Source organism: Dysidea avara, chromosome 15, assembly GCF_963678975.1.
Source record: "Dysidea avara chromosome 15, odDysAvar1.4, whole genome shotgun sequence".
Lineage (NCBI taxonomy): Eukaryota > Metazoa > Porifera > Demospongiae > Dictyoceratida > Dysideidae > Dysidea > Dysidea avara.
Window position 1 is genome coordinate 8,865,084 of NC_089286.1, and position 26,436 is coordinate 8,891,519.

Below are 26,436 nucleotides of genomic sequence, written 5' to 3' on the forward strand. Positions count from 1 at the left end.
CCGTGAGGTTATGGACTCACAACACTCTACAAAGGCTAAGTGCTCACTTAACCATCAGCAGCGGCTTGACCATCTATATAAATTTCAAGAATCTGCACCTTCAGCCTTAATATAAGCTGCTCAATTGACATTGCCCGTGAGCCTGTTGACACCTGCGAGGGAGTCAATTTCATCTACATAAGGGTGATTTTCGCGATTCCCTCTGCTTGCGATACGGCTGGATGCCTGTTCTACTACCAGCTTCCTGTGTGTGTGTGTGGTGTCTCCTTTACTGTTGAGCATGCCGCTTAAGCTGCCGGCTCGGGGAGGATTCTTATTTGTCCGTCATAACGAAATCCGTGATTCTATTGCTAATTTGCTAAAGGAGATTTATCATGTGAGCCGGGCTTCAGCCTTTGACTGGTGAGAACCTTTCTTATCGTATAGTGCTGTTGTAGATGATCAGTGGTGTTCGCTTGGATATTGGTTTTTGGGGTATTTCACACCAGCGTGCCTACCGGCTTTGATGTACGTGTATTCAATCCCTATGCCCCATCTTATCAATCAGTCCCATTGTCGACTTGTTATCGCCCGGCGTAATGAGCAGCAGAAGAGAAGGGCTTATGACCATCGGGTGCGCCAGTGATGTGGAGATGGGATGTTTCTCACCACTTGTCTTTTCAGCTGCTGGCGCCGGCTGTGGACTAACTGAGTGATCTTGTCCTTAAGAGGTTGGCTTCATGCATGCGCCAGGGAAAGCCCTACAGTCACACGCTTTGCTCGCTTCGATGCCACATTTTCTTTTCTTTGATGCGCTCAGCTGTTTTGTACTTGCGTGGTTGCCGTTCTTCGTACCTGGACATCTTCCTCGATGATTGACCTGGCTTTGTACGAGGGGCATCTCCAGCCTTAGTTTGGACATTAATATAGCAATTTTTTTGTTTTTTTTGTGATGCTAATTATTTATTATTGAGAAAATTTTTTTTATTTTTTTTATAAATTAGCTTAAGTCAAAGTTCAAGGCTTAAGTTCGAGTTTGACCACTTTGACCGAGGACTAAGGTCGGAGTACAGGGTATATTGGCGTGCCACCCCCATAGCTAGTCCCGGGAATCATATGTTTCAAAACTAAAAAAAGAATGCACTTTGTAGGTGCACCCACTTTGTAGGTGCACCCACTTTGTACTCTGAACCTGCCCCTCAGTAACCTTTGTAACTGGTTACAGGGAGGAATAGCTAAAAGTAAGACAAATATACCTCATATTGAGCCACATTATTATGTCGGATCAATCGAGTCAGCCAGATCGATATTGTTTTAGGGGTATATCATTTTTTGAGAGAAGCCACAAGGAAGGTGAGTACTGTTAGTGTCTTGTTCACCCTAGTCTATTCATCGTACTAGCATGGAGTCTGTAATGTCTCGCTATACTGGCCCTGCTATATTTTTTTCTTGGGCCCAGCCTGGGGATGGCTGTATGTGGCTATACAGTTCCATGGTGTTGAAAAGGCCTGTGCTGTTAATTTCCTTCTACACAATGATGCTACACTGCTTCCACTCTCATCCTTTACAACTCAAGGGGGTGATACACAGGCACTCACTGTAGGTAGATCTGCGACTGGTCAAAGTCTAAGTCAAAGGTCAAGGCCACCAAAATCATGCCAATTCAACAGTCAAGGGTAAAAGCTTCCAACCCACAATCGAAAAGTGCTGAAAGATCATCGCTAAATCACCGGTCAAAGCGAAATTTTGGCTGGTCAAGACTTTGACTGTAGTCGCAGATCTACCTACAGTACGTACCTACATGACACCCCCTTGCGACTCCTCGGTCCTCGTACTATAGCTATGCTGGAATTTACATTGACCCATAGGTACACTACGTATAACTGCAAGGGGGTGGCATTCCAACATGTATAGTACACTGAGTACTGTACTCCAATTTTCATCCTCGGTCAAAGTGGTCTAGCTCGAAAAATAAGCTTTGGCTTTTCATTTTCATAGTGGATATTGTGCCAGTACTAGTTAACAAGCAGGAACGGCTATTGTGCCAGCATAGTAGTATGCCCCAATTAAGTATTCGACTTAATAGGGCACACGGCCAGTAGTTTACCTCAAGTATTGTATTTTAGGGCACGCAACAAGTATTAGTGTTAGGGTCAGGTTCAGCTTTGGTCACTTCAGTTGGACATTTATAAGGTAGAAACTAAGGCAAGCCAGTAGCTGGTACAGTGGTTAATAATAATAGCTATGGATTTGATGTACATATCTCCATAAGTGGAGTATAATCGTACATATCTGAATCACAATTATGATTATGTGTGAATGTATGTTATTAACATTAGCTGTTTGTCAGTTAATTACAAGTGTGTGCATGTGTGTGTGTGTGCAAGTTGGCTTGAAAATTTTCCACTGAGTTTTAACATCTCCTGGCAAGGTATTTCAAAGTTTAATCAATGATGAAATATACGAATATTTGTATGCATCCACTCTTGTGTACGGCTGCATGAGGTGACCATGCGTATAGTGGTGACATGTTACTGGTACTAGATATTATAGTCATCAATGTCTACATCAACAATATCATTAATTATTTTGTAAAACATTATCAATTTTGCATTTGTTCTTCTGCTTTGCAAACTAGGCCATCCCAAAGATTCCATCAATTTGGTCATGCTAGCGTATCTGTCTTCCTTATTTAAAGCAAATCTTGTTGATCATCTTTGTATCATCTCTAGTCTGTCAATGTCTGTCTGGTAGTGTGGTGACCATACCACTGATGCATAATCTAAAACTGGTCATAAATAAGTATGATAGCATGATGATTTTACTGCAATTGGATAGTTTGTTAAATTTTGTTGCAATAAACCAAACACAGAACTTCCCTTCTTGACAACGTTGTTGATGTGTTCATGCTAGTTCAGTTTTTGGTCTATGGTGACTCTGAGGTATTTAGCATGTTCAACTTGTTGGATAATAGTATAGTCTATGTGATATGTAAGGTTAAGTAAGTTAGACTTGTTTGATATTCTTAAACATCGTATTTACTTGGATTAAAGTTCATTTGCCATTTCTTGGCCCACTGAGATAATGAATTTAGATCTTGTAGTAAAATAGTAATGTCTTCTTCTGAATTAATATAATAAAGCATCATCAGCATATAACTTAATCTTAGATTTAACTACTGTTGGGACATTATTAATTTAACACAAAAAGAGTAGCGGTCCCAGGACAGAACCCTGTGGGACTCCTGATATTACTGATTGTGGTTGGCTGGTTTCTCCATTAAGCACAACTAGCTGCTTTCTATCACTTAAAAAGGCATTGATCCAATTTACAATTGGCCATGTATACCATATGAGGACAGTTTATGAGATAACATATTGCGAGGAATGGTGTCGAAAGTGTTTGACAAGTCCAGCAGAATTGCATGTATCTCTCCACCATCATTCAAAGTAGTCACAAAGTCGTGTACAATTGATATCAGTTGGGTTTCGCAGGAGGGTCACTCACAAAAGCCATGTCACTGTCTGCATATAATATGATATTCTTCTAAATATTGATACATAGTGGTGGAAATTATATGTTCGAGTATCTTACAAACAATGCATGTTAAGGAAATTGGTGTGTAGATAGAGGGGTTACGAGTACGAGTAGGACCATGAGTAAGGATGCTAGGATTCAAGCTCCAGCTGAGGCAACTTTTTTTTCGCTTTCTTGGGTTTTTGTACAACTTCTTTTTTTTTTAATGCATGTAACATTCTCAGTATATTGCCTCCACTGCCGGCAAAATAGTCAATAAAACAGTGCAACCGGTACAGGCTCTACGTATATAACCTGCCTTAGATTTTTACTAAAAATCACACTTTACTCTTGACCATATTTTATACAATTATATTGCTAATCTGGAAGTATCAATATAGTCTCACTCCCATGCACTGAGCCACCTCATGCTAATGCACGAACACAAGGGGTGGCACTCCAATATATCCTGTTCTCTGATCTTCATCCTCAGTCAAAATGAAAGTCAAGCAAGAAATTTGCAGTAGTTCAAAAGACAAGTTCGTTTTTTGTAAAGTACATACCACAATCGATACTTTTATAATTATAACCACAATTTTACAAAAATTCACAAAAAAATTGGTCAAGAGTCAAGCATGGATTTTAGCGTAAGTCAAGAGTCAAAGCTTATTCTTTGAGTTTGACCATTTTTACCGAGAACAAAATTGGAGTACAGGGTATATTGGAGTGCCACCCCCTTGCAAACACTGTACACGTCTGGTGACAATGCTCAAGTTTCTTGGGTCTGGAATTGCAATTCAGCCAAAATATTGGCTGACAATCAAAATCAACGAGTTGCACAATCAGATGAAGGTATTGGAAGTAGACAAAAAGGCAGATGATTTATAGCCAGTTATTATATTAGAACCTATTCACCTAGGTTGTTTAAGACATTTGTTATCAAGTTGTGTTTTCTGATCTGACCTTATAGTTATAATACCGAAGAATCGTGACTTGGTGTTTCACCAGAAATGAAATTACACCATCCTTTACTAATATGATAAATGAAGAGATTGTATGTAGTAAACACCCTATTCAGAGTTTACTTTATTCCTAGCCATTTTCAAATGGTTTTTTAAACGAGCAAATATTTTGGCTGGATTGCACTTCTGGGCCCAAAAAACCTGAGCATTATCACCAGACGGTGTTTGCGCATTAGTGCGGGCCTGGCTGGGCACGAGACTAGTATCAATAGTGGTATACTGTACATAGGGAGAATTACATGTGGGAAAAGTTTAAACAGTCTAGCAATCCAACTGGTATAAAAGTTTTGCGATGGTTAAAAGTCCATGCGTAACTTCTCTGCCTACTGTACACCTTTCAAGCTGTACTTGTCCTTTGACTGACTGCAAATTTCTAGCTTGACTTTTGACTATCGCTTTGATTGAAGATGACGATCAGGGTACAGGATATATGGAGTTCCACCCCCTTGAACTGCGATTGTTTAGCTGGAGGGGTTAAAGAGATTTCTCAAGTAGGGGGGGGGCTAATCTAGGGTCATCTACCAGTATGGTGGGGGTTAAAAATTGGAAACTGGTTGATACAATGTAAGAAGCATTCTCAGCATGAAGAGTATAGGGCATCTGAGGGAATCTGGGGGCATGCCCTCACAGAATTATTATTATTTTTTTTGGTAATTTAACTTTCTGAGATCAAATTTGGCAATAATACTAATACTGATTGAACCTTATTGAATAAGCACTGTGAGCCACATTAACTAAGTGAAATCATTATTTTCTAGAAGTGATAACTTTCAAAGTTGAAGAGTTCAAGGGGTCTATGAGTTGGTATTTTTTTCTCTATGATGATGGATGTTCTATATGTACAAATTTTTGAGGCATGTAATTTTTGTGGATCAAGTGATTTCAGGATTTTTGTAGTTATTTTTCGAGGATCACTTGTTCTTCAATGAGGTTACCAATTAAACAGCATAGAGCTAACCTGATAATTATTAATTTCCAAGTGTGAAAATTTTGCAGAAAGCTAAGCCACAAAATCCGTAAAAATTACATACTTCAAAAATTTATATGTATATGGTAGTTGACTGTTCTATTAGAATATTTCAATGTTTAGTAGCCCACAATCAATTATCCATCGTCAATTGCTAGAAGAAGGCTACAAAGAACTCTACTATGCCAAACTATTGTGAAATATGCTGTTAAGTTAACTTTGTGTACATATGGCATGTTATATAGTGTTTCATGTAATTACAAGGCATGTTATTATAATATTGTCTTATTAACCAGCCCTCCTCCTTAGTCATCACATTTATTGTTGATAAAATCACTTGACAAAATTTCCTCTGGCGAGTTTATATAGGTGCAATACACCTTGTAGCTATGGTTTATAATGTATGCATGTGTGCTATACAAAGTAAAGGAAAAATTAAGAATTTTGATTCGATTAGGGACCGTAGGGAAAAATGTAGGATAACAAGGGAGGTTGCCTACACCATTTTCACATGGACACCCAAAAGTGGGTTCAACCCTAGTTGAATAACCCACATTCAACCCAGGTTCAACCCAGTTTCTGTTCACGAGCAATATGATATTCATTGAGTGATAATAGTCTTCTAAGCATTTTATGTATTCACCAAAAACCGCTACTTACTTTTGAAGCCATAAACTGAGTTCAACCCTACTGCTTTGTAGGATTGAACTTGGTTATGACTTTGAGGTTCAACCCTGGTTAAGGTGATCATATGAATTAGTGTTGCACCGATAATCGGTTCAATAATCGGTATCGGCCGATATTGGCTACTAGCCGATTAATCGGTTTTGATTAAATCAAGGCCGATGTTAATCTCCACTGCGCTGTGTAGTATAATGATGTGGGGGAGGCTAGACATAAGTTATTTGGCATTTTAATCAAGTTATGTGTTAATGGTTTAGCGGTGACTACAAGCCATGCCCATAATAAACTGTCAGGGTTTAGGCCATGCCCAACAATAAACTGAGGTTTTTAGGTTTCTATGTAGTACCAGCCACTTGTCTCAACTGTATAGCAGTAGTAAAACCTGTTTACTATGAGTAACTTTTACTTGTGGTATACATCTAACTTTACATTTTAGCCTAGAATGAGCTGTATATCAATGGTTATGTCACTAATATGAGCCATTTAATAATGATGAGGATGAGTGTTAGTGTTATTAGTGTATATCGGATCGGTTATCGGTATCGGCTAATTCTGTTGCTTAATATCGGTTATCGGAATAATTGGCTAATTTGGATATCGGTGCAACACTAATATGAATGCAGGTTGAATGTGGGTTCAGCCTGGTTTAAAGTGACTATATGAAAAGGATGCTACACCTGTAGATATTCTAGTTTTATTCCCTACTTTATCCTATACCCATAACTGAATTAGCGATTAAATGTTTACTAGTATATCTACAGGTGTAGGTGACCTCCCTTGTTTCCCTATATTTTTTTATATGATCCCTATATAATTGAAATTAAAATCCTGGTCATAATTCCTTATACTTGTTTGGTGACTTTTTAACATTAATTATTATGACTGGTGAACCCACGCATACCGCATCAAAAGAGCAGATGGCACCAGAGTTAATGTGAATGCATGCCATAACTGTCATTTACTGGTGTGGAAGTAATAATGACAATTAAACTTTGCTTACAGCTATGTTCACCCCGTTATGCAGCGCTAGAAATGAAGAACAGTAGAAAAAGAACCTCTGCAATCAACCTAGTCGTTACAAAAATATGGTAATTCGTGTGCCCCAACTAATTGCAAAAAGTGAAGTAATCATTACACTTTGCTTTCAGTCTGTTACAAACAAAGAACAGTATTAGAAGTGCTCTGCAATCAATTCATTCATCACAGAAAATATGGATGATTCCCATTTAAAAATGTACAGAAGCCATGCATTGTGCTACCACAAATCAAAGGACGACTGCTAGCTTTCAATATTTATGATTTAATATTTTAATGCAGGTGATTGCTCTATTAGAGTGTTTCAATTGTTTTAGTGAAAGGATCCAGCAAAGAAATATTGTGCTACAGAATGTTTATTAGGCATTTTCCCGTTCTGCTTTCTGTTCTCGTCCCATTCCTGTTTTCCTCAAATTCTACTTACCTGTAACTTAACTGCTTTCAATTCTGTACTTATATGTCTATATCACCAAGCGTGGAGTTTGATTGCGGGTTTTAATTTCACTCATACATGTCCTTCCCTATAAAATCCACACTGATCATCAGTACACAATGCTTTTATCTCTCTAATGTTGTCTGCATTCTGATTGTGTTTAATCTATACAGCTATGGGATAATGGAAATTTTATTTTGTTGATACAAACATACCAGCTTTGTGCATCAATATGACCTCTGTGTGTAATGGCTTAGCACAAAATGAGTTTATTGTTATATTTATAACACAGATTAAATAAAATTGATGCTTTGCTATATATTCTACTACCCCTAAATGATAAAGGATGCCACAGAATACCTTATTTTTATCAAACAGTACGGTAGTACTGTTTAAGTAGGAATCCCCGAAATGACGCGTGCCACCAAAAATATCACCTTTTAAAAACCAGCTTAGAAACTTCTTATGTGACGAAAATCACTTTTACGGAATAATATTAGTCCATCTAGCATCAAATGTAGCTTTAAAAACAAGAAAATACTTACTGACTGGCGGCTGGATATAGATTTTTTTTTAATTGTCTAAACTCAAAATTTCATCTCACTCACTGCCTCACTCACTCACTGACCACAGTTGCAAGCCTAGAGCCCAAACGAAGCAGTGCACGGTCACCATTTTACGCCACAACAACAAACTCACTCACCGGAGGGATTTGCCTTTTGGGATTCCGACGAGTGTATGCCCTGTGCGCCTTGTCTTATCTTTTATCTTCAGTCAGGCTGTTTGTCTTCTTCATCCAATGAAACATACCATATCGAGTTAATTTTCCATATCATCACTTTCTTTAAGCAGCATAAGACATCACAAATTTTTTTAAGGTGCTTGGACTACACTACTGTACAGAGGTACCGGTACTCCATGATATGTAGATCACAACATCATACCCATCCTTGTTCTGCATATTATCGATCTATCGATCGAGACCACAATGACCGTGCCCCTTTTACGCTAGCTATATTTGTGACCACACACCTTCAAGTTGGTAGGCTGATTCGAGCTTGGATTTGAGATTCTCTAGTCTAATACTATGAATCGATCAAAACCACAATTTTAGGGTAAGCACATTTCTTTGCAGGCTGACTTGAGATATTCTAATACAGCAGTCACCCAGTCACATGTTTATAGCTAGCTGTATGCTTTATCAAAAAACTAAACAAACTAGTAATTAAAAATTATAAAATGAAGTAGGAATCCAAGCGATAAAAGTAATGAAACAAAGGTGAACAATGGTAGCTATTACAGTCTAGTTCAGTGAGAAATCCCTACTTTGGCATAGTATAACAATTATTTTGTGTTCAGTGCCAAAGTAGGGATTTCCCACTGAGCTATACTGTAATAGCTACCATTATCTATCTCTTGTTTCACTACTTTTTATTGCTTGGATTCCTACTTTATTTTAAATTTATAATATTCTACATCTAGAATCATCTACTATAGTGAAAAGGGTTTTTTCATTTATTATTGGAATCATGCACACCAATATGCAGTCACATTGCTTGTCTTATGTGCTTTACATTCCATATCCTGAAAGTGTTCCTGTACCCAAAGGGTGCACTGCTAGTTAAGTGTGCTGATTACCTCATTTTAAACAGTGTGCCACCCATCATCAAAATTTAGAGGTATGTCAGTAAGATGAATCCTTGCAGTGGTTAGGGACTCGCCGATTATGCTGGCATAATTATGAGCATAATAGGTGCCTGAAAGCATTGAGCATAATGCTAGCATAATAGGTAGAATATTTGTGTAATAGTATGAATTCCTGCAATAGCTATCACAGAAAGATCGATATACTCTAATAGAACAGTCAGTAATTCTAATAGAACATTCACACAGCTGACTGTTCTATTAGAGTATATCGATTTTTTCTGTGATTTGCATTTTGACCAGTAAGTTTGTGCTTCAGCTATCCATAAACTGGAAATTATTAGCAGAGCATGAGAACTGAGGCATAAATAATTGGGCATAATAGGTAAGTATTGAGCATAAATTTAAGCATAATAGGTAAATTTTTGAGCAGTGCAGCATAGCATAATAGGTAAAATTATGAGCATAATCGGCGGGTCCCTAGCAGTGGTTGAACTCTTACTGGCTGGGGTGATTGATTGCCCAGCATGGCAAGGGCTATAGCTTTTGCAGTTGACTCTACTGGTACCTGCCGCAGACTATCAGCTTGCTAAGACATGACACGCATTATTGTCACGTACCTTGAACCACAGGTGAGATGACAAGATTTTACAAAACTGATCCAAATCACACATCAGGCAAAATCAAATAAAAGGGCTTGGCAATTCAGTGGTTTTTACAGGTGAATGGCCCTGATAATGTTGGTCAAAGAGTGGGGGAGCCAAATATAGCCATACTAGTTAACCATAAATTAATCAACACCCATGCAGACACACACAAAGGTCCATTATTACAGCTCCTCTCTACCCAGTTCATACATGCGTTTATATAAAGGTGTTGTGGGGTGTGTCACCTATACTGCATAGCTATCTCTTCACTCCCTATCCTGCTAATGGCTGCTATGCTCCTCTACACCTACTGCATGTGCTCGATGCATGTATGTATCACGTGAGAAATCATGGTCACGTGAAGGTCTTCTCTTTATGCTACTTCACACTACAAGGATCACAACATTAATAGTTGTTTTCCAAAAAGTGAAACATCGTTACCTTTAAGGAACTACAAACTGGGATGTCTGCTCTAGCAGGAGTTCCCAAACTGAGTGTAGATCACGTGAATACCATACTGCGTTCACAGTTGGCCACTTTCATTTTCAGCATCCTTGTATGTTTCTCTTTAGACTACTTAATAAATCTACTTCACCAAAGTCTTCATATAAATTTCTGGTTATAAATTGTCGGTAGTCAGCAGCTTCCATACACTCGCGCACTACAGTTAGACTGCCCTTAGATCTGTTACCAACCTCAATTCGAGTTAAATCTTTTCCACATCATACGTATAATGCCATGGATGTGGCACTTTTTCTACTGTTTAAACTTCTCACTGCACGGAATCCAGGAAACAGATATCACGTGCAAGCATAACAGAAATAAACTTACGGGCGCTTTTTGTGTTTAATACAGTACAATCATAGATTATATATGCCCCCTACAATGAATGGCTTGACAGTTGTGGTGGACTGGTGATGCCACACCCCAGCGAGTGGTTTTGCATGATGGTTGTATGGCTTCTCGTATGGAGGTATCATGTATTTCTGTGTGTGTATATATAGCTTTGGCTACTTGGCCCAAAAAGTGGGGGGGGGGGGGGGAGGAAAAACATGCTTTTGAAAATAGTGTGGCGGCCCACCACCCCCCCTCCCCCCCCCCGGGTTCCTACGCCCTTGTAGTCAAATGATTTTTCTGCTGATTTTGTTGCACATCATTGTGATACTACTTTGCTAGTGGAACTGCTCAGATTTTCTGTTTTATTTGACGGGAAACTCTACAAGCAGCTGGAAGTGGTCCGCAAGGTAATAGACCGATGCATCTCTTGTGAAAATTTCATATGCGTGCTTGCTATCCTTGGCAAGTTATGCTGACTTGAATTCTTTAAAACCGTTAATCTTGAAGCTTCTAATGTGACATTTTCCCAAAATCCAGTCACATATATACTCACCTGTTCCCAGACAGGTACTCACCTGTGGTTTGAGAGCTGCGTATCTAATTATGATATACCTCTATGGTATATAAGTGATATACCATGCTTTGTAGATATGCTTACCACATACAGTGTAATTTCACACATTCCATGAAATCCTTTTCTGACCCTTAAACCCATATAATCCAGAAAACTGGTTACTAGTCCTAATGGAGAGGTAGTAACCAAAAATCTGGAGTGTATGACTACTGTTGTGATAAGCTTTGACCTTATATAGTACAGTAGTTCAAAGTGCAGACTACAGCCCTGCCTGGTAGTCACCACAAACCACTAATAAATTTAGGTACCTGATAGTTTTATTGTAGTCCTCCAAAACAGCAAACATGATTTAGAAGTATCCAATAATAATATAATCAATCAAGCCTTTATGGTTATGCATTTATTGATATGATGAACTGTGTGCAGGATGTCTGCATGGTCCTATATGTATTTTGAAAGTGTTATACATAGCTAATTGTGCAAACTTGTAATGTGATATGTCCCCATGTAGGTAATAGTGGTTGATCGCTGTTTGACTATATAGTCACTTTGAAGTATATGTCTTTTGTAGACAGTTCCAATGATAGCATGCAGTGGTGGGGATGATAATGAAAGTGAGGGAGTTAAAAGTTTGGTGTCCCATCACACCCATGGTGATCTTCATAAGTCTTTACAAATTTCTCCATGCCAAACAGCAAGGCTCACTTCTCCCACTGCCTTTGTTGGTAAGAGAAGCGAAAGAGCAAGGAATGTACATGTTGCAGCTGACAATAATATCACTCCCACCTTACCAACAAGCCACCAAATTCAACACTTTATGATTCTACTGACTTTCTACTTGGCAGTGGCTCAAATGAAAAGGGGCCAATACTTTTGGATGTTCTTGATGGAAAGAATGAGTTAGTGATAGCAGCCATGTGGACTCAGGAAGTTCCTAAAGTGCACCCAATAGTTGGACTGCGTACAGAAATGCCTGGTATTGCCTTACCACCACCAATCCTGTTAGACTTACCTGTACTTGGTGGTAAAAAGAAAACTAAATATGCACAAGTTGACAGACATCAGCAGCAATCTTTAGCCACTAGAAACCGACCTTCTACAGCTGCTAACCACAACACATCAATCACTCTGTCAAAGCAGCAAACTTCCAGCTATGAAAATAATCTACCTTTAGAATTGTCTGATCCACAAAACATTGTTCAAAGGGCTGCTCAGTTTTATCATGCTGGAGATCATGGGACAATGATCAAGATACTTGAAGTGCTTGATAGACATTTAGTGTTAAGTGAGGATATTGAAATGGCTCGTGAGTTTGGTCAGGGTCTTGCCCATTACAGTAAATATCAATACAGGATTGCTAAAACATTTTTTGAAAGTTTGCTTGAGCTATCAGTGAAGCATCAGAGTGCTGGAAACCATTCATTGGCTTCAATTTACCTTGGAGAAGTGGAACTATACTGGGGCAATAATGAAGAAGCTGTGAAACACTTCACTGTAGCAGCTGATAAATATCATGCAGATAGTGTGGCAGAAGTATTTCAGATGACAGTATTGTCAAAATCAACAGTGCTGGTAAGAAAAGGATCATGTCATAGAGCATTGTCACAGATCAAGGAGGCTATCAGTGCTTTTAAGACAGAAAGAACAGGCAGAGTTACAGCAGTGCAACAGGACTGGAGAATCACTGAAGGCAGCTAAAGAAGATGAGCTGGATGCTGTCTCTGCTTTGAGCAACATTCTACAGTCAATAGGAGATTATGAGCAATCACATAAGTGTTATTGTGAGTCACTAAAGTTATCTAAGGAGTTGGGGGACGATGTATCTGAAGGATGGGCTCATGGTAACCTTGGAAATGCCCTGTTGGGACTAGACCAGAAAGACAAAGCATTGGACCACTTGACCATTGCCTATAACATGAGTGCCAAGTATGAATGTCATCCCTTAGCAGTAGGTAGAAAGTGGAATCGGTGCAGCCCTAGTTGACTGATACAGGTAGGCTGGCACAGCATATCAAACTGTTAACCTCAGAGTACATCTTGGGCATGCCTTTGTGGTCATCACAGACCAAAAACAATTAACTTAGTTACATGTCAATACCATCATGTCTGGCCTCCCTCCTAGCCCAATATAAATTCTGCTACACAGAAGAACATCTCTCCCGGAACCCACAAATATGATACACCCTCAGATATAACGTTCTATTAAGTCATGGAACGCTTCATGCAGCATCTGGTAGTGAGATTTAATTAATTATCACGAGATAGTTTAATAATATTATTGATTGTGGTTTCTATTTTTATTAATTGTGGTTTCTATTTTTATTAATTGTTGAAATCCTTAATATTGCATCTGAGTGACTGTATTCAAAAGCAATGCTGTAATGAAATCTCTCCTGGATAATGTAGGCAATCACGGTATATAAGTTAGTGCTGCAGCCAAGTGAGTGTAGCGGCCAGTATCATCAGTTTCGCCACAAGCAGGGTTGGGGTAACGCGCCGTTACATAATAATATTACTTTTACAATAATGAGTAATATAACGCGTTACATGACAAAGTAGCGAGTAATATGTAGTGGATGTTACATCCGGAAATTGTAACGAATGTACTTCCTTTTAAGGCGCATTGTATCCAGGCACTTTATTGATTGCATTTTGGGTCCAGACAAGACTGGAGATAGTGTTATAGGCATGGACAAAGAATGATAGTGTATGGGGAGTGCCCTTGAGGCCAAGATACAACAACAAAGTATGTATTTGTGGCTGAATGTGTCTTGCTTGTGTCACTTGTAGTTGTAGGCTGGTAGCTTGTATTTAGAAAGTTGGACTTACTTTATAGTTTGTAATGAACAAATGTAATATGTAATATCATTACTAGTTACAGCCCTCAGAGTAGCGAGTAATATGTAACTTGTTACTTTTTCAGCAAGTAATATGTAACTGTAGTGTGCTACATTGCGTAAAAGTAATGAGTAATATGTAACTAGTTACATTTTTAGTGTAACGACCCCAACTCTGGCCGCAAAGCATTCCTGTTGATCCCTGTAGCTAGAAAGAAATCCAGAAAGTAAGCAGTAAACGGATAGCAAATAACATAGCCATGAAGTATGCAGACTGTATTAGAGATATCCCTAAAAATTCGACAATAGCACCAGGTTGGTACATTTTTTCCTAATTGTTCGGCCGACATGAACGGAATTAATTTATTTTCTGCTGAATTTTTAGGGAATCTATGGTAGGGAGGAAAGTTATGTAGTTTTTATCCCTAAAAAGTGAATGGATTTTGTGAAGGGTATACTGTGAGCCATAACACAGTTACAATGAAGGAGAAGAGTTTTCAATACTGCCACTGCTTGCTCCATTCCCGATGTATTTTATGTCACTTGTGTTGTTAGTAACATTATGATCACGATCTTGATTGTTGTCATCAATACCAGAATTATTACCACCATCAGCATTCTGACTATGATCTTCATCCTTTTCATCAATACCAAATTGGTTTCTTGTTCCTCGTAAACATAACCAGGACTTTGATTGAGATCAGGATCATCATTGCCCTTATCAAGATTAACTTCATTATAAGGATCAGGATTGTTTTTGTCCTTGTCAATGCCAGAATCACCTTCAACATCATCAGGCACTGCTTTCAAGAGCAGCAGTGCGAATAATCAATATCATCAAGATCAGGAGTAGTCCAGCCTGTGAAAGATGATTGCAATTATTCGATTTTCCTTTTTACTATCAGCTGTGCTGTCTTTCCATATATAAATAAATAAATTAAGGCCTATGTACTTGACATAGCAATGTATTTAACTTCTGTATAGTGCTTGATGTGATTGTTTTTCCAGTAACATTTAGTATCATCATTTTCTCAGTATCGTTTGCTCGACACTTTACCACAGCACCTCTACACTCTGTAGTGACTGGATAATGATGCTGTTCTAGTGTATCGTTCAGTATCCCAGTGTAACATGTACTAGTGGTACAGGATTACCACTAGCAGTACATGAGCAAGTGTAGTTGTTACTGAGAGGAGCTGGTTGGAAGTTCATTATCAATGTTACATTGGTTGGGATTTCTAAAAATATTAATATGTTAATGTATATGGTCAATTTTCCATTACCTCAACCCTTAGATTACAATATGGTGACCAATCATCATCTTCAAAACTCTTCCAACACCTGGTGTGGTGACTAGTGTAATGTACACTGTAGTGAAAAAATTGAACAAAATGGCATATTTCAGGTTTTTAAAAAGTACTTTTATTGATTTCTTTTGACTTCATATTTTTGAGTGGACTTATACTTCTTACAAATTAACTTCTAAGGCTTCTTTGTGGTTTAGGAATCTTTCTAAGGTGATATTTAGGTTAGTGTTCTATTAGGATTTTGGCTAAAACATAGGCAATTTTGGTTATGAACCACTACAGTGGTTCATGATTTACATAGAAATTTTTGTAACTGTCATTAATCTTGGTGTGAGCTTTGCTGAATATTATTGACCATCTAGTTTGCACAATTTCCAAATTTCTTTTTATTGTCCCAGCATTATGTAGATTTTCAGGCTATTGTGATGAGTATACTTTTGAAATCATAACACTTGACAGTAGGAAGAGCATTGTACAGTGGCTATACTGAAAATAAAATTTGTAGCCATGGCATCCGTTTACATTGGTCTATAGAGTTGAGAATTAAAATGCTCACCAATGTTTTAAATGAAGGCGATCCTGTTTATGTCATGGCATAATGAACAAACACATGTGACACACATACCATTGGGCATACAAAGATGAAACAAAGATATTCAAACTCTCCATGAGCAAGTGAATATGATGGTATAGGTTGAGGCTTGTTTCATGAGTAATGGCTTAATTGAAACTTAGGTATTTTATCTTTGTGGTTTGCGGATCAACGGTTTCAGGATTTCCACAGTTTTATTTTCAAAGATCACTCATTTTTCACTGAGGTTACCTATAAGAAAGCATAGAGCTAAACCTGATAATTGTTACTTTTGAGGATGAAAATTTCGCGGTAAGTCAAAAATTTGTAAAAATTGCGTCCCTCAAAAATTTGTACATACAGGACATGGTACATATTCAAATAGAAGCTTCTAATATTGTAATACCCTGATAGAACAGTCAAAAGTGTTACAAAATGTGTGCTTCTAAAGATAGGTGCACAGTTAAAAACTTGCTAAGTTTATTAGGTTATAAAAGAGCCATACTGGTAAAGTTTTAAACTAATTATATGCCTCCATAAAAGTGATCAGATCTTGAAAGCCTAACTGGTTTCATAAGGAACTAGATGAAGCTTTAAAGGTCTACTGAAATGGTAACATACACTTGAGCTATTATCATTTTTTGCCATGCAACTAGAAGGATATGCGATTTTAGTACATTGTGGTTGATCGTGGTTAATCAATAATCATCAAATACATTGTATCATAATGCATCACACCAAGAGCCCTTACTACACATGTAATGCACAAAAGTGTGTGTGTCGATTCATGTACAGCCAGTTTTGGTTTTGTGTTTTGCTATAGCAACTTGAAATACAGTACAAGATCTTGCTAAAGCCTAAGGTGAATGTATGCTGTTGCGATAATGAAGAATGGCTGTAAATCAGCAGTACAGTTTTTAAAGACAAGCCAGAGTTTGTTCCTTGGTTTTTTGAATATGTTTAAGGACATATTATTCCCAACACAGCTGGTTGAGGTAGAGAAGTGATTGTCACTGATAGCACCACTCTCACTTGGCCAGTAGAAAGGCCCATTATTTATATCCTGGTACTGCTTGCTAACCCACTTTTGTAAACATTCCAAACCAACAGTGAAGTTTGATAGTGTGCACCTTCCCATTGTAAAGTGTAGTATAACAATACTTCTGATTCTTGGTCTTACATCACAACATGCTTGATTGTGGTCACAGTAGACTTTGTGGCTTATTAGGCTTAATATCTCAGTATAACAACATAATTGAATGCATTGAATATAAACTGAATTGAATACATGATACAAACTATGTTGCCTCAAAGTAGAATCCCACTTCTGCTCAACATGATGTCTCTTACTTGATTGTGCATCATGGTCGGCCATTAGTGCATAATAGTAACCAGTTTATATACACAATGTTTTTTAAAAGCTTATTTTTGATACGTAAGTTATAATGTTAGACCATTTTTAATTTGATTGGTTATTGTGGCTTTTGGGTCAGAAAATGACAGGCTGTTATTTTGAGCTCTGAATACATGACATGGATAATTCTTTTTCTGTTGTTACCACTTGGTAGTGCTGTAGCTTAAAATTTCTCAGCTCTCATGTCAAAGGTCCATTGAAAAAAATTAAGATGCCTTTTTAAACACTTCTGCTTTACTGTTAAATCTTACAATTAGGCTTTAGTAGAAGGATTTGTAGTCTTTTAAAATATAATTGCAGAAGCTATTATGTGTTATATAGAATGAATAATGAAGAGATAAAATTAGTTCTTCAACTATGAAACATTAAGCATACTGTCTTCAATGATAGATTGATGTTGGCTACATGAATTGCAAATTGAAAGATAATGACTGACTAAGTAAGACTCATCCCAAAAGCAACCCCCTGGATCTCTTAACACTTAATGGCTATTAAGTATATGTTATTATAAACTGCAATGCTGAAACATCCTGCTAGTTCTATTTCAGCTGTAATAATGTATCCTACACATTATATATATCCAAGGTGAAGTCATACACTAGAGCAATTTTATTTATACAAATTATTTTACTGTAATGAGATCTAAGTGGTAACTTTTAATGGTAGCGTATTTTAATAATTGATTTAATTGGATTCATACTTATGCTTCCAGTTCCAATATTCCCCTCTCAGATAAGGGCATTTTTCTTAATCTATTTTGTTATCAAAAAGGGAAGGATGGCATCCAACCAAATATAAAATGAAAAGTCAGTGACTAATTCGTATTGTTCAGATACTGTACTGCATTACTGTTGCACTAGTCAAAATTCATTGTATGTACTGGTTATTGCAAGATAAAAGGCACACTAGTAATGCTGTTAGTACATACGTATATAAACTTAATTTCATACTGTTAACCATATGCTGAGATTAGATACAAGTACACAAAAAGTTTGGAATTTTCAACTAGAGTAGGGACCATAGCACATCAATAAAAAGTACTGAAACTAGTGTACAATATTGTACAATATTAAATCACAAAGTGTTATATCCCTACTGTGCTCAAGATACCATAATGGAAATGCACAATAGAGATATAACACTTCTTAATGTTTTACTTTGATTTAACATCGTGCACTACTCCAGCTTGTTTCAGTACTTTTTATCAATGTGCTATGGTCCCTACTCTAGTTTAAAATTTGATTTTGTATACTTGTTTGTTAACTTCTTCTTTTTTTTTTGTAAAATAAAATTATTATTAAAGTGAAGTATCCATTGCGCTTCATTGTCAACCCGTTACACAGCAATACGAATCAAGAACTGTTCAAAAAGTATCTCTGCAATCAAAGTAGCCACCATGAAAAATACAGAGGATTTCCATTACAATGGGAAGCCATATACATTGCGCTACTGCCAAATCATTTGCTGTCAACAAAGATGAGTGGGACACCAAAAAATAAAAAGGAGGACACTGGTAAGTCCATGAAGAAGGCCAGAGGAGGGTGGAAGCGCTTTAGACGCTATTTAAAAAATATTACCTTAATTGCATAGTTCTGTTCAAAATCTCACATGAACCTCAATAGTCTTAATACAAAACAGCAAATGGTGGGGTTAACTAGATTTTTAGATCATGCTTCGTGTAAGGAGTAAGGTGATGTAATTAGTTTCATAAAAGTGCTTAGTTTTCTAGGCAAAATTGATGAAACATTATTTCACGCGTAGCGAGTTTAGCACTAACCAGGTGTGTTTATTGTAAGTAAAACAATGATGTCACGCTTTGTTACATCATCCGCACATTTAGCTGATGCTGAAAAACAAGGGTTTATATAATTCATTTTAACGGCACTTAAGGTGCTTCCACCCTCCTATGAAAGAAGGCATTGTACGTACTGTGGTATGCCAAAAGGCACGTGTCTGGCTGAAGCGATGTCAAACAGCGAAAAAATCAAGCCTTAGCTGTTATTGAATTATGGTAGTCTGAAGGCATCAGTCAGTTACTCAAGTCAGTCAGTTACCCAGTCAGTCAGTCAATCACTAGAAAATTCCATTTGGTAATTAAAAAAAATTCCATAGCAACTTGCTGAAAGCATATTTGTGACCGGATTTCACATAACAAGGCTTCCACACACACAAAATCAAACTTACGTTTTTACCAGAAATGGATTGCTGGCCTAATACACTATCACATTCCACACTGTACTTCCTTCAGGACTGGCAAGTCTGGTTTCTGTGGCAGCTTTCTTCCGACCCTGTCAAAGCCACGAGTGGGAGATTGGCGCCATTGAATGGCCATGGCTTTGTGATAATGGTGTGTAGTGAGCTGGGACTTCACAGAGAGCTCACCAATAGTGTTCTCGGTCAATTTGGAGTGATTTGAGGGCCATGGGGAGCCCAAACTTGGCCTCTGGATTCCAATCGTCTTCTTACTCCATTTTATACCCGTATATTAAGACCACCATCCACCCCCACCCTCCCACCCTATTACTATCACCTGTGATATTATTACCCACTCGAGAAAAGCTGCCCAAAACAGAGCTAATTTTGGGTATCAGAAATGTATACACTCACTCAGTGATAGCTAGTAAATAGATGCATACTTGGTGCAAATTTTGCTTGCACAGCTGTAGGCACTGGGAAGTTATTACACAATGATTACTTAAAATCGCCATATCTCCTAACGAAGTTTTGTGCGTCGAAGCCGGGTTTTGTCAAATTCAGTCACATTTCAGGAACTTAGTTTTACCTGCTTCATCATCAGGGAGACATGAGGCTTATTTTTGGGTGATGTTTTTTCATGGGCCACGCCCAAACCCTGTGGTCCCTACTATACAGTACTATCATACTGTGTGATATTTGCATATATTATTAGAGTTGATTGATTACACTACTCACAGGTTTGCTATGGAAAATCTAAGTGATAGTGGTGATGGCTTTGATGGTGATGGTGAAGCTATTGGCAGTATTATATCACCTCAGCATTCTTTACAACCAGCTCCAACATACCATGAACCACACAAACTATCTACTGGTCCTGCTGGTATGAAAAGTGACAGGACAAGGAATACACAAGCAACAACAACAGCTGGTATTACTCCTAGTGTACCAGTAAAACCTACAGAGTATATTCCTGGTAATGAAAATGGACCAATCCTAATAGACACTCTTAGTGGAAGAAATGAGTTAGTTAATGCTTCTAATATGAATCGGGAGGTGCCCAATTTGTTTCCAATAATTGGAGTACCTAAAGGAATACCTGCAGGCATTGCTATACCACCTCCAGTCCCTCTGGACCTGCCTACACTAGGAGGGAACAAAAAACAGAAAGGGCTACAAGTGGAGAAGTTTCAGCAGCAAAGTTCAACATTTAGAAGACAACATGCTACAACTACTAACCAAAGTATTCCATTACAGCAGCAATTTATTAGTCATGATCGCAGTGATCTTCCTTTGGAATTATCTGATCCACAAAGTATTATACACATATCTTCTCAGTTTTATCATGCTGGAGATCATGGGATGATGATCAAGTCATTGGAAGTGCTTGATAGACATTTAGTGTTAAGTGAGGAAATTGAAATGGCTCGTGAGTTTGGCCAAGGTCTTGCCCATTTCAAAAAGTATCAATGCAATATTGCTAAAAAGTTTTTTAACAGTTTGTTGGAGATATCGGTGAAGCACCAGAGTGCTGGTGACCATGCATTAGCCTCCATTTACCTTGGAGAGGTAGAATTGTACTATGACAATCATGAAGTAGCTGTGAAACATTTTACTGTAGCAGTCAGTGAGTACCAAATAGATAATGTGGCAAAATTATTTGAAATTACAGTAATGTCAAAATCTGCAGTGTTGCTGAAGAAAGGATCATGTCATAGAGCTTTGTCACAGATCAGAGAGGCCATTAGTGCTTTCAAGATGGCAAAACAAGATGCTGAGTTGCACCAGTATAACAGCACAGGGGAAATGCTGAAGGAAGCTAAACAAGATGAAATGGGTGCTGTTGCTGCATTGGGCAACATTCTACAGTCAGTAGGAGATTATGAGCAATCATATGAGTGTTACAGTGATTCACTAAAGTTAGCCAAGGAGTTGGGGGATCGTGTATCTGAAGGATGGGCTCATGGTAACCTTGGAAATTCCCTGTTGGGACTAGACCGAAATGACAAAGCATTGGACCACTTGACCATTGCCTATAACATGAGTGCCAAGTATGAATGTCATCCCTTAGCAGTAGGTAGAGCAGTGTCAAACTTGGGAAATGCTTACCAATCAATGGGAAGTCTGCGGAAAGCTAAAGAATATTACGAGATTGCTCTTGGTCATGCTATATATGGTAGTGACCAGCAAGGACAAAGCCGAGCATGTGGCAACATTGGAAATATTTACATGACAATGAAGGAACCAGTCAAGGCAGTTCACTATTACACAGAAACCTTACGTCTGAGTTCAGACAGGTCTACAAAGACCACAGGATACCATAATCGAGGTTGTGCAAGGTTTGAAGTAGCAGAATGCATAATGCAGGGAAAGAAACCAAAGGAACTTGTACGTTCTTCTACACGAGATTCTGTATACAGAACATTGACTATAAAACTAACAGATGAAGTGATTACTACTCATCCAGTACAAGAGACCAGTCTTGATTATAGTGCTCACAGTGTCAGTGAATCTGAAGAGATGATAGAACAAGTTGTTGCAACCCCATCACCAGTGAGTGGTAAATCTCTTGATATTGTGACAAGTGAAGAAGTCACCAGGTTAACTGAGGCATTACCATTTTATGAGACTGCTAAAGCTGATTTAATCGAAGCAGTTGAAGCTCATGAAAGAGGTATACAAAATGTGAAAGGCTCTCATGAATCTTTAAATTTGTCTACATTACTGTTTGAGAACAATTCCAAATCATTTTACAAATTACAAGAAACTAGTGTTGAAATTGGAAGAGTGCATTTGCGGTTGTCAGAGCTTGGTATTATGGACTCAGAATCACAAGAATTCAAACAAGCTTTGGTGTTTGCAGAACAAGCTTGGGCGAGAAAACTTGGTGAGTTGATGCTACAAAAGAAAAGAGCTTCTTGTTCTGACCTCCTTGCTGTATCTACGCCACTTGGCTTATGTGACATTTTTAAGACAGTAGAGAAACAGAAAATGCCAGCTGTGTTTCTGTCATATTGTCTTTCTAAACTCTTGATGTGGGTTCTCATACCAATCAATGGTGAAGTGAAGATGAGATGCAATACAATTCAACTTAGGAATGAAGATTTTGATAACAGTTCATTTGAACTCTACATCAGATATAACCTTCTCCAGTTTCTCAACCAAAATGAAGTACACATATTCCAGAGGTGTGCCTATGAACAAGAGTCACCGTTCACAGTACTTTATGATGTGATAGCCAGGAGGATAATGGAAGCATTTGAGAGTCTTGGAGCTAGTAAAGTAACAGAGTTCATAGTTATACCAGATAGTGTAACCCACTTGATGCCATTTTCTCCTCTGATTAATAAACAAAATTGGGAGTTTCTTGGTGATAGATTCAGAATTAGAATTGTACCTTCATTTTTAACTCAACTCATAATGAGTGTAACTGGAAATCCAATAGTGGAAGTGCCAGGGGACAAAAGTGACTTTGTTGTTGTTGGCAACCCAAACATTCCACCATTTGAACTTGACTCAGTACAGTGGAACTTAGGTAGACTACCTTATGCAGAAAAAGAAGCAGTTTCAGTGGCAAATATTGTTGGGACCACTGCAGTGTTGAGGGAACAAGCAACAAAGCAAAGTGTTCTGTATCGCTTGCGATCAGGTAAAATTATACATTTAGCAACACATGGGTCAGCTAATGCTGGTTTCCTTGCTTTTGCTTCATCCTTTCCTGTACCTAAATCAGGGATTGTCAATTCGGAACACATTTTGATCTTTCCTAAAGAGATCGAAACATTAAACATATCACCAGCTTTAGTAGTTTTGAGCTCATGTGATTCAGGACGAGGTCAGGTGAAGGCTGAAGGTGTCATTGGAATGGCAAGAGCTTTTTTATCAGCTGGAGCACAATCTGTATTGGTGTCACTATGGAGAGTGCCAGATGAAAGTGCTCATGTTTTTATGCAGTATTTTTACCAGTTTTTAGTCAATGGTTTACCCAGCTTTCATGCTCTACAGAGATCAATGCAGAGTTTGAGATGTTTTCACAAGTATTCACATTTTGTGCATTGGTCTGGATTTCAAATTATTGGAAAAGAAATCACACTTCATAAAAGCAGTAATTCTCAATTTCCTATTTTGAAAATGATAGGTGAAGCATCCATCTTCCCCAGGCAATCTGTAAAAGAAATTGGTGAAGGTTTATTAAGTGGTAAAACAAAAAGTCTGAGTAATGTTCAGGTATGTCAGCATGATTAATAGTTACATGTCATTTATTATTCTTATATCTTATATACAGTTACTTGTGGGAACTCCAGGTAATGAACCTGAAGAATGTGCTAGAGATTTTGTCAAAACTTACTACCAATATTATCCCTGTGGAGTATACTGGTATAATGTGTCTGATGAGTTGACACTGGAGACTTGTGTTAAAGTGGCCATGGAGGTGTGTGTGTGTGTGTGTGTGTGTGTGTGTGTGTGTGTGTGTGTGTGTGTGTGTGTGTGTGTGTGTGTGTGTGTGTGTTGTACCTGTGACACAGAGTTATATATAGCACATCGTTGATTATATAAACCTCAATTATGTGAATTCGAAATCCTTGATTATCCAAACGTCAAAAGTTGCCATTTAATTAGATTATTTTGTTGGTAGTGTGTGCTCTGTTAGAGTAAATGTTTGTTTTATTAGAGTAACTTTGTAATGAATGATTGGGCCTTACTGAACACTATTCTTTAGCTCTAGAAATGAAAATTTTAAATCTGGTATATCCATACAGTTTGCATTTTAGATTCACATTCACATGTGAAATCAACATTTAAATATTTTTAATCTCCTGCACCCATTTATGCTTGGATAGCTCATGAATGCATGATGTTATTAGGAAATGGTTGACTGGCATACATCATTGGTACAAAAATTCTATTTAATTTTGTGTGTGAACTGAGCTCATCAGTTGTTCACTGTTTGAAATGTGTCATTTTGTTTTCAGACTCCACTTGGAGGAGGAATTTACAAAGAGCAGAAGGAGAGTTTTGATAAATTACCAGATATTAGTACTCCAACTTTGCAAACACTGAAGAATAACGAGCCTGCCAGTCGTGAAGAAAAGAAACTGATTGTATTGCATGACTTTGTCAGTTTGGATACATGTGGCTATGTCATGAATCAGCTACAAGAAACATCAACTGACATTATTATTGTTAGTTATGATTTTCTTTTTAAAAACAACATTGTTACAGAAGTAGAGAAACATCTTTCTAGAGGGTGTAATTTGATCGACGTAACCAATCTACATACTATTAATATTAAACAGAGAATGGTGTATGCTTTGTTAGAGAAGGATACATTCAGTGTGAGAGATTCTGATCATGTTGTGTTTACTCTTTTAAGTGAGTACTCATGAGGATCAGCCACAATCATACATCCGTTAACGTCACTGATGAAGAACAGTGATGATAGCAGAACTGGTTTTAACCTGGTTAAACAACAACTGAAACTTCACATTGGACATAAAAAGTATCTTGAAGCTTCACAAAATTCTAAAAGCAGTGTTAGCAGATCTCAACACAGTACTATTCACATGTTTATTAATGACCTAATAAGGAGTGACCATTTCTCATTACCGGCTCAGCACTTGTTGTATTGCCTCACTATAGTAGGGTCAATCCCTCTACCACAATTCTTTATTAATGAACTTGATAGTGTGATAACAACAGCTGTAATAACTAAGGAGGATAAGAGGATGCAAAGGTTACATGGATTTGTTTCTAAGTCACTAGTGGAACAGTTAGTACAAGGAGGGTTTATCAGAATGTTTCCCTATCCTATTACCTATCACAAAGAGTTTGATCCAGAGACTGTGGATAAAAGTCTTCAACTTTTGTTTGTTCCTAAACTAATTTGCTCCTGTATTGAGAGTGAGATGGATGCTGCCGACAAGGCAGTATGCATCATGTGTCTTCTACATGCTTTAGAGAATATATTGACAGACCAGAGTACAGTACAGATTAATATGGTCCACCTCCATTACCTCCTTGTGTTGTGTAACAAGTTGTTTGATGTGTGTGTCACAGAGCACCCTATACTTGGAGATGCTTTTGTGACAGAAAGTGTTAAACTGAAACTCCAACTAGTATGCTCCCATAATAAGATTTGTAGCTAGTATACATATAGTTTGTTGATCACAATAATATTTGTTGTACCTGTACATGTACTGATTATGTACACATACACGTATAGGTGTTGGTGATAGACGAAGGTTAGACATTCGAAGTTCTTTATTAATTTTCTTGTATTTTTTTGCAATGGTATAGTATAGTAAATCCATTACATTTGTTGTGTAGTTATGTTGTAGTTGTAGGCAAGGTCTACAAAAGTGATATTTTACAACATGCAACACAGTTTTGTAGTATAATATAAAGTGTTAATAATAATAATTATTTAGAATAACTAAATTATTGCATTATAGCTAATAGCAAGAGCATAGCCAGGAAGGAAAATGACACTTGTTCCCTTATACAGAGAATGGGGATGAAGTACAGACAGTGTGGTCTGAAAAGGCATGCTGATGTTGTAAAAAGTGTTGGTTATATAGTGCAGGAAGTCATAAATGTCCACACCATAACTTCCGCATATTACATTGTACCACAAAAATTTTAGCGCCATTCAACTCAGGTCCGCGTAAATCCGCTTAGTGTGGTACCAATTTTTTGCGATACGATTATTTCGTCATCGTTGCCATGGTAACCGTCGTGTGAACTAACTGAGATTATCCAGTAAGTCACTTTAATAG

General features: G+C 37.7%; 1 protein-coding gene and 1 long non-coding RNA gene across 2 annotated transcripts in view; one reads left to right on the top strand and one right to left on the bottom strand.

Moving 5' to 3' along the window:
* LOC136245651 (uncharacterized) overlaps positions 1-26,436 on the bottom strand; it is a 213,321-nt gene that overhangs the window by 114,347 nt on the left and 72,538 nt on the right. The window lies entirely within an intron of this gene.
* LOC136245875 (tetratricopeptide repeat protein 28-like) lies at positions 281-26,089 on the top strand. The gene is made up of 8 exons (XM_066037335.1): positions 281-376; positions 548-613; positions 11,910-12,089; positions 12,137-12,910; positions 12,978-13,264; positions 20,401-23,887; positions 23,946-24,092; positions 24,634-26,089. Exons 1-8 carry the CDS (start codon positions 281-283, stop codon positions 25,045-25,047), a joined length of 5,451 nt encoding a protein of 1,816 aa, XP_065893407.1. The 3' UTR covers positions 25,048-26,089.

What these genes read in the sequence shown, in the direction of transcription:
- LOC136245875 (XM_066037335.1), top strand. Translation starts at nt 281, where the DNA reads ATGCCGCTTAAGCTGCCGGCTCGGGGAGGATTCTTATTTGTCCGTCAT. An exon ending in TGCTAAAGGAGATTTATCAT is followed by an intron (nt 377 to 547) that starts GTGAGCCGGGCT and finishes CTTATCAATCAG; the next exon opens with TCCCATTGTCGACTTGTTAT. An exon ending in GAAGCGAAAGAGCAAGGAAT is followed by an intron (nt 12,090 to 12,136) that starts GTACATGTTGCA and finishes CTTACCAACAAG; the next exon opens with CCACCAAATTCAACACTTTA.